The 9,445-nt window shown below is 47.8% G+C and overlaps 1 protein-coding gene across 1 annotated transcript in view; it reads left to right on the top strand.

Moving 5' to 3' along the window:
- The first annotated feature begins 501 nt into the window (after window positions 1-501).
- The window catches only part of FAT4 (FAT atypical cadherin 4), a 147,482-nt gene continuing 138,538 nt past the window's right edge, over window positions 502-9,445 (top strand). Inside the window, exon 1 of the mRNA XM_021292324.2 lies at window positions 502-5,926. Within this exon, the coding sequence (XP_021147999.2) occupies window positions 656-5,926 (5,271 nt within the window). The 5' untranslated portion in view covers window positions 502-655. The remainder of the gene's footprint in view (window positions 5,927-9,445) is intronic.

The raw sequence follows: 9,445 nt of genomic DNA, 5'->3' as shown, positions 1-9,445 counted from the left end.
ACGCCTTTCGGCGTGGAGCTTCGTCTCGCTCCCGAGCCGACCGGACGGGCGACCTCCCCCGGCGGCCGCCTCCCGGTGCGCTGGGGCCGGGACAGACCCCAGGTGCCCAGGGGCCCCCGCCGGGCGGCCGGGGCGGGGCGGTGGGCGGGACGGCGGTGGGCGGAGCGGCCAATGGGAGGCCGGGGGGTAGCCTGTCCCGGGCGTCAAGAGGGAAGGGATCAATGAGCGCCGGGCAAAGTTGGGGCCGGGCGGCGGCGAGCGCCGCGGCCGTGGATTACAAACCCGGCGGCGCCTCGCGTAGCCGCTGAGCGCCCGGGCATGGTGGCGGGGCGGCGGCTGCTGAGGCGCGACGGAGCGCGGGGTCCCCGGCGGTAGCGGCGGCTGTTGAGCGGCGATGCGGAGCGGCGCCCCCGGCCGTCCCCCAGCCCCGGAGCGGCGGCGGCGGGAGGAGCAGCAGCGGCTGCAGCAACAGCAGCAGAGCGTCCCGTGAGCGCGGCGCGCCGGCGGGTCTGCCCCCGTCCGCGGCGGGGCAGGGGGAGCGGAGCCTCCGCGGGTGAGGAGGGAGGGAAGGGGCCGGGAGCGGTCGGGGCGTCTGTCGGGGGGAGGCGGACCCCCGGGGGTCCCCGCTCCGGGGCGCTGCCCCCACCGGGGCGCCATGGGCCGTCCCCCCGCCACCCGCGGGGCTCCGTCTCTGCTTCTGCTGTCGCTGCTGCTGCTGCCGCTGGGCGCCGCCGCGGAGCCCCGCCAGGTCTTCCAGGTGCTGGAGGAGCAGCCGCCCGGCACCTGGGTGGGCACCATCGCCACCCGCCCCGGCTTCACCTACCGCCTGAGCGAGCACCACGCCCTCTTCTCCATCAACGCCACCTCGGGTGCGCTGCACACCCGTGCCACCATCGACCGCGAAAGCCTGGCCAGCGATGTGGTGGACCTGGTGGTGCTCTCCAGCCAGCCCACCTACCCCAGTGAGGTGCGGGTCCTGGTGCTCGACCTCAACGACAATGCGCCTGTCTTCCCCGACCCCTCTATCGTGGTGACTTTCAAGGAGGACACGGGCAGCGGGCGCCAGCTTATCCTGGACACAGCCACTGATGCTGACAGCGGCACTAACGGTGTGGACCACAGCTCCTATCGCATTGTGGCTGGCAATGAGGAGGGGTGTTTCCGGCTCAACATCACCCTCAACCCCAGTGGTGAAGGGGCTTTCTTACACCTGGTTTCCCGGGGTGGACTGGACCGGGAGGCTACCCCCACCTACCAGCTATTGGTGCAAGTGGAGGACAAGGGCGAGCCCCGTCGGCGAGGGTACCTGCAAGTCAATGTCACTGTCCAGGACATCAATGACAACCCACCCATATTCAGCCAGACTCTTTACCAGGCAAGAGTGCCTGAGGATGCGCCTGTGGGGGCCAGTGTTCTCCAGGTGGCAGCAGCGGATGCTGATGAAGGCACCAATGCTGACATCCGCTACCGCCTGGAAGGAGGTGATGGTGGCGGTGGTGGGGAGGGGGCTGGCAGCCTCCCATTTGAGGTGGACCCTGAGAGTGGAGTGATCCGCATCCGGGAGTGCCTGGACTATGAGATGCGGCAGCAGTACTCGCTGACGGTGCAGGCAATGGACCGAGGTGTGCCGGCGTTGAGCGGCCGAGCTGAGGCCCTCATCCGCCTGCTTGACGTCAATGACAACGAGCCCCGGGTGAAGTTTCGCTATTTCCCAGCCACCTCCCGCTTTGCCTCCGTGGATGAGAATGCAGCTCCTGGTACCGTGGTGGCCCTGCTGACGGTGAGCGATGCTGACTCCCCTGCAGCCAACGGGAACATCTCTGTATCAATCCTGGCGGGAAATGAGCAGCGGCACTTTGAGGTGCACAGCAGTAAGGTACCCAACCTCAGCCTTATAAAGGTAGCAGCCGCATTGGACCGGGAGCGCATCCCAGCCTATAACCTTACAGTGGCAGTGGCTGATAACTATGGGGCCCCGCCTCCAGGATCCCCCACTTCTGCCTTTTCCCCTGATGGGGCGGTGGCAGCTCCTGTGAGCCGCTCATCGGTAGCTAGTTTGGTGATCTTTGTGAATGACATCAACGACCACCCCCCTGTCTTTGGACAGTCAGTCTACAGGGTGAATATCAGTGAGGAGGTACCCCTGGGCAGCTACGTGAGAGGCCTGAGTGCCACGGACCGTGACTCGGGCCTCAATGCCAACCTCAAATACAGCATCGTCTCAGGCAACGAGCTTGGCTGGTTTCGCATCAGTGAGCACAGCGGGCTGGTCACCACGGCTGGCCCCGAGGGTGGCAGTGCCGGGCATGCTGCAGGCACGTCTGTCTCCAGTGGGCTGGACCGAGAGACTGCTTCTCAGGTGGTGCTCAACATCAGTGCCCGCGACCAGGGTGTGCAGCCCAAGTTTTCCTATGCGCAGCTGGTGGTGACCATCCTGGATGTCAATGACAACAAACCTCACTTCAGTCAACCTGAGGGCTACCAGGTGTCCCTTGCTGAAAACTCCCCATCGGGAACTGAGCTGCTGGTCCTGAGTGCCACAGATGGGGACCTGGGGGACAATGGGACTGTCCGCTTCTCCCTGCAGGAAGCTGAGCCGGCACTGGCAGTGGTTGGCCCCTCCTCAGTGACTCCTCGACGTGTCTTTCGCTTGGATCCTGTGTCAGGCAAGCTCAGCACCATTTCACAGCTGGACAGGGAGGAGCAGGCTCACTTTTCCCTGCAGGTTCTGGCCACTGACTTAGGCTCTCCTCCCCTTTTCTCGATAACACGAGTTAATGTGAGTCTCCTGGATGTGAATGACAATAGCCCTGTGTTTTACCCTGTGCAGTATTTTGCCCATATCCAAGAGAATGAGCCAGCTGGAACCTATGTGACCACAGTGTCTGCCACAGACCCTGATCTGGGACCCAATGGGACGGTCAAGTACAGCATCTCAGCTGGAGACACATCCAGGTTTCAGGTCCATGGCCAGACAGGGGTCATCACAACAAAAATAGCCCTTGACAGGGAGGAGAAAACTGCTTATCAACTGCAGATTATGGCTACTGATGGTGGCCATCTTCATTCACAGAACCAAGCCATTGTCACCATCACTGTCTTGGACACTCAGGACAATCCACCTGTTTTCAGCCAGGGCATGTACAGTTTTGTTGTCTTTGAAAATGTTGCCCTAGGTTACCATGTAGGTACTGTTTTTGCCTCCACCATGGACCTCAACACCAATATCAGTTACCTTATTACAACAGGTGACCAAAGGGGCATGTTTGCCATCAACAGAGTGACAGGACAGATCACCACAGCCAGTATTATTGACAGGGAGGAGCAAGCATTTTACCAGCTGAAGGTGGTAGCTAGTGGTGGAGCGATAACTGGAGACACTATGGTCAATATAACTGTCAAAGATTTAAATGACAATTCTCCACACTTTATTCATGCAGTAGAAAGTGTAAATGTGGTTGAAAACTGGAAAGCTGGGCATACCATATTCCAGGCCAAAGCTGTTGATCCTGATGAAGGTGTTAATGGCATGGTCCTTTACAGCCTTAAGCAAAACCCAAAGGGCTTGTTTTCAATCAATGAACAAACAGGTGCCATAAGCTTAATAGGGCCACTTGATATAAATGCTGGGTCTTACCAGGTTGAAATCCTGGCCTCGGATATGGGGGTGCCACAGCTGTCCTCTAACTTTATCCTGACTGTCTCTGTCCATGATGTAAATGATAACCCACCTGTGTTTGACCAGCTTTCCTATGAAATTACTATTTTGGAGTCAGAGCCTGTGAATTCCAGGTTCTTTAAGGTGCAGGCTTCTGACAAAGACTCGGGAGTGAACGGTGAAATAGCTTATAGTATAATTGAAGGAAATACTGGGGATGCCTTTGGCATATTCCCAGATGGTCAGCTGTATATAAAGAGTGAACTGGACCGTGAACTTCAGGAAAGATATATTTTACTGGTTGTTGCCTCTGACAGAGCAGTAGAACCACTCAATGCTACTGTGAATGTGACTGTAATTCTGGAGGATGTAAATGATAATAGACCCTTGTTCAACAGTACCAATTATGTATTTTATTTTGAAGAGGAGCAGAGAGGTGGTTCGTCTGTAGGTAAAATAAATGCTGTAGATAAAGACTTTGGGCCAAATGGTGAAATCAGATATTCGTTTGAGCATATGCACCCAGATTTTGAGCTGAACACCATAACTGGGGAAATAAGAAGCACTCATCAGTTTGACAGAGAAGCTCTTATGAGACAAAGGGGAGCTGCAGTATTTAGTCTCACGGTAATAGCAACAGATCAGGGGTTGCCAAAGCCTCTAAGGGATCAGGCAACTGTACAAATCTACGTGAAAGACATAAATGACAATGCCCCCAAATTTTTGAAAGATCTCTACCAAGCTACTGTATCAGAATTGGCTGCAAATCTGACACAGGTTCTGAGAGTTTCTGCCTCAGATGTTGATGAAGGGATTAATGGATTGATTCACTACTCTGTAATCAAGGGAAATGAAGAAAAACGGTTTGCAATAGACAGTAGCACAGGCCAAGTGACCTTAGTAGGCAAACTAGATCATGAAGCTACTGCATCATATTTGCTTGTCATCCAAGCAGTGGACTCTGGAGTGGTTTCCCTAAGTTCAACTTGCATGTTGAGCATTGATGTATTGGATGAAAATGACAACAGTCCTTCCTTCCCTAAAACAACCTTGTTAGTGGATGTCTTGGAAAATATGAGAGTTGGTGAACTTGTGTCATCTGTCACTGCCACTGATTCTGATTCAGGTGACAATGCTGACCTGCACTACAGCATTACAGGGACAAACAATCATGGGACCTTTAGCATCAGTCCCAACACTGGTAGTATTTTTCTTGCAAAGAAACTGGACTTTGAGACACAATCTCTGTATAAGCTAAATATAACAGCAAAAGACCAAGGAAGGCCACCACGATCATCTACAATGTCAGTAGTAATACATGTTAGGGATTTTAATGACAACCCTCCTAATTTTCCTCCAGGGGACATCTTTAAATCTATTGTTGAGAACGTTCCTGTTGGTAGCTCTGTCATTTCTGTGACTGCTCATGATCCAGATGCAGATATTAATGGGCAACTAACATATGCAATCATTCAACAGATGCCAAGGGGTAATCATTTCCGTATAGATGAAGTCAGAGGAACAATATTTACCAATGCTGAAATAGATCGTGAGTTTGCTAATCTCTTTGAGTTAACAGTCAAAGCCACTGATCAGGCTGTTCCTGTGGAGTCCAGACGATTTGCTTTGAAGAATGTTACCATTTTAGTGACAGATCAAAATGACAATGTGCCTGTGTTCATATCGCAAAATGCTCTCGCAGCTGACCCTTCAGTTGTGATTGGTTCTATCCTAACGACGATTATTGCTGCAGATCCTGATGAGGGTGCCAATGGAGAAGTGGAATACGAAATAATCAATGGAGATACCGAAACCTTCATTGTGGATCGCTATAGTGGAGATTTAAGAGTAGCGTCAACTTTGGTGCCTTCTCAGCTCATATACAATCTCATAGTTTCTGCCACGGATCTTGGCCCTGAGAGAAGAAAATCCACTACCGAGATGACTATAATTCTGCAGGGGGGTGACGGGCCTGTTTTCACTCAGCCAAAATACATAACCATATTAAAAGAAGGTGAGCCTATTGGGACAAATGTGATATCTATTGAAGCGGCGAGTCCGCGGGGCTCTGAAGCTCAGGTGGAATATTACATTGTGTCGGTCCGATGTGAAGATAGGAGTCTTGGGCGCCTCTTCACCATCGGGCGCCATACTGGTGTCATCCAGACCGCTGCCATTTTGGACAGGGAACAAGGAGCACGTCTCTACTTGGTGGATGTTTATGCCATTGAAAAATCATCTGTTTTGCCCCGCACGCAACGAGCAGAGGTAAAGCTTTTTATTCAGTAATTATTTACGTGTTTGCTTTCTAAATGAGCCACTTAGTGTATTTGTTGTTAGCTGTTTTATAGATGGTAGTGCACAGCAGAAAATCTGAAACCTAAGTCTGTTGGTTTGTTAAAAATAACCTTTCAATTAGTATACCTCAAACTGTTTTTCTCAAAGCTACCTCTAGAAATTTGAGAGAGACTTAGACATAGTGCTTAAGCCTGGCTACCGTAGACACAATGTTGGTCATATAAATGTTAGGTGCTAAACTTTAGGTACTAAAAGCTTTAATCACAGGCATTTCAGAGTTTTGTATGCTGCCTTCTTTTAGCAGTCATTAATTAAGTCTTTCTATTCCTATGTGAATTACAACCAAACTTCTTTCACTACAGTCATCATGTCAGTATTTGTCTGAGAATTGGCCAGTAGGGGCCATTGCTCTCTAAACAGCTTATCTGGTGTCTCAAGTCTTGGATGTGTTTGGTGTACATGCCGGTCAAGTCCTTCAGAAAGGTCTCCTCATGCATCTCCAATTTAGGTTACTTCTTTACCCTCACTGATGAGCATGAAAATTGTATTGTTTCTGTTATTGGTTGTGAAAGATGGTATCCTTATCACAAAGCCATTTGATTTGGTGTTGACTGAAGGGTCTTTAACTGTTCTCTGCACGACTAGCTTGAGGAGCACAGAGTGGCAAACAGGTTTGAAACATCAACTGTGAAGTGTGTTTTATTTGCTCTGTCTGGTAACCGAGCCGCAGAGCTGATCACTTACAACATTCTTACTGTCTTCTGTGGGAAAACCGAGAAGCCTGGTGTGAAAGGGTGCCTTGTGTTTGTTTTAACTTGTATTATCTTCTGCAGCTGCCCTCTGCACTTCTCTATGAGCCCTTTAACTTGCAGTTCCTGGAAGTCTGGGGCTGGCACTGCTGAGTGGGTCAACCAGCAGAGGATGCTGGTAGCATGTGGTGGTTCAGCCATTTCCCATGCCAGCTGAGCACATCACCTCAGTATCGCATAGTTCTGTGCATCCCAGGCGTCAGGAATTACATCTCAGTTTTGAGTCACCAAGTGTGGTGGTTTGGGTTTTTTCTTTTTGATTTTAGCAGAGGTCTATTTCTAATTCTTACTTGACAGCTGTCGTTTATTTTTCTCTTGATTGGCACTTTGTTGTTGTTTTACTGTAGTTTTAATTAAAATAATTATAGGTAGGTAACCTTTCCTTATACTGGCAGTGACTGATGCTCTGTGAAGTGGTTGTTAGGCAAGAAATTTGAGCAGTGTTCAAACTCACATTTCATAGCATCGATGAAAGAGTTCATCTTAGTGTGTGTACTATATACTGTTGATTATAATGCTTTGAAGAGCAATAGCGTATTGTAAAATGACCTGTTCCAGTAGTGCTGCTGGTTTAAATAATGCATGCTATTTTTATTAGTAGATTCTTGGTTTATATATCTTTGTACCCCGCTAGCAATTTGTAAAAGACTAAACCTTTGTAATTTTTTATTCAAATTATTTTGTCTTGACATACAGTTGTTTTGAGTATTAAGCCTTCATCAGTGGGTATCTGGATCACAGTCCAGTAACTTTGAGTCTGCCTGCATGGCTGAAACATTTCTTGACTGAAGAAGGGCTTACAGGAGACCCTGTGGTTGCAATAGGCTGTCATGTTGTAAAAGTATTTAATATGAATATTTAGTGAGCAGGGAAGAGAACAACCATTGAAACTTTAAACAAATTTTGCATTGTTGGAAACAAACCACTCCTAAAATGAAAAGCAAATGTTTTATTCTGTAAAGAACATTGAAAGCAATAGTGGGAGCTGGGATTTCATATTACTGGTTGCATCTTTATAGCTTCTAAAATGCTTCTTCTCCCAAATGTAATTAGCTTACTGTGTTTCTTTAGAAACATATTATAAATTATAATCAGCTATCAACTTTAAAAAATATAACCATATGCAGTCAGTCTCTTGACTGATTTAATTTCTCTGGAATGGCTTTTGCTGTCCCACACTTGCACAAGAACTGCTACAGTAAAATTCTTTGTGCAAGTTGACTGTCAGTAGTTGCTGAATAAGCAATGTAGCTTTTTTCTGTGTTTCTTTTGGATGTTAAATTTTTTGTTCGCCTGAGTAGTGATTTGATGTATCAAATGCATACATTCCAGTCTTAGAGTTTACTGCCAATCTTCTTTCATTAAAAAAAAAACCCAAACAGCCGGCACCCGAGTATGTAAACATTATTTCTTCTCTTTGGACACTCACCTTAAAGCACACAGATACTAAAGTCTTGGTGCATCAGATGTGTAATTCAGAAGCTTCCATGTTTTCATCCAATCCTGTTTTGTAAGGTGGTGATTTGAGGGTTGGTGAAACCAGAACACTGACAAATGACAATGAATGTGCATGAACATATTTATATATGAATATATAAATAATATATACAAATATATTTAAACACATATATATAAAAAATATATATATATATATAAAATATTTATGAGTATCTAAAGCCACAAAGCTTTAAGTGTTCTTTTGCACATAATGTCTTAAGCTTTTTTTGATATGTATGTGGCACGGTGAAGACTGATTTTAGATTTCTCCATGAGAAGTTGCAAAGCATTGATGCAGGCGTGCAGACAAAACCTGATAGGTCTGGTACCACTGTACCTGATGGTTTTCTGAGCAAATATAAGCTGTGTGGATATAAGTCTTGTTTGTTTGTTTTCTGGGTTTTTTGTGAAAGAAAGGTTGAGTATTTATATATATTTTTTTTAATTTCCTCTCTTATTAAGAGTATGGTGGGTTTTGTTTCTGAACCTGCTTAAAGGAAAGGGAAAAAACAACAATGGGATATGCTTAACAACTCCTCCATTCTTCTTCGCTGTCTGCTATGCCTTCTGCCCTGATGCCAAACATCATCTTAATTGTGCCATGCAAGTGAACCACTGAGCACTCAGAGCCATTCAGTGTTCAACTTGCTGGCTGAGATTGATGAAGAGAGCAGCAGTAGCAAGAAAGTTAATAGATCTTTTGTTTAATGCAGACTTTAGGAATGGGTTTGGGTGGCAGATACCTGGTGTGAAATAAAGCTATTTGCAGCTTTGAAAGAGTCACTAAGCATTGTCTAGTCAAGATGTAGTATAAAAGAAGAGCAGACTTGCGTGAAACCACTTATTCTGTAAGTGAATCAATCCATGTCCTTGGGAAATTTTGCCTCTTTTTTTTTTTTTTTTCAATCAACTCTTGAAAAAATCCGCCCAACTCCAGCTGAAAGTCTCTTTCCAGTCTTTCTCATCCATCTATGCGGTTTGCCTTGTAGTGTCAGACTACTGATCCATAGCTACTGGGGCTGCGTTCCAGCCTTTGCAGAAGAGGGGTCCAAGGCAAGAGCTATGCAATGGCAGGACTGTGGTGAATCCCTTTCTGAACCTATAGAAGCTGACACGCCTTGAAACTGAAGGTTTACGTTTTGTTTTCAGTAAGGAAACAGCAAACAGATTAGAAAACTAAGAT

This window comes from Columba livia, chromosome 4, assembly GCF_036013475.1.
Source record: "Columba livia isolate bColLiv1 breed racing homer chromosome 4, bColLiv1.pat.W.v2, whole genome shotgun sequence".
NCBI classification, from domain to species: Eukaryota; Metazoa; Chordata; class Aves; order Columbiformes; family Columbidae; genus Columba; species Columba livia.
Note: the sequence above shows the minus strand (reverse complement) of the source record. Positions and strands in the feature narration are given on the sequence as shown.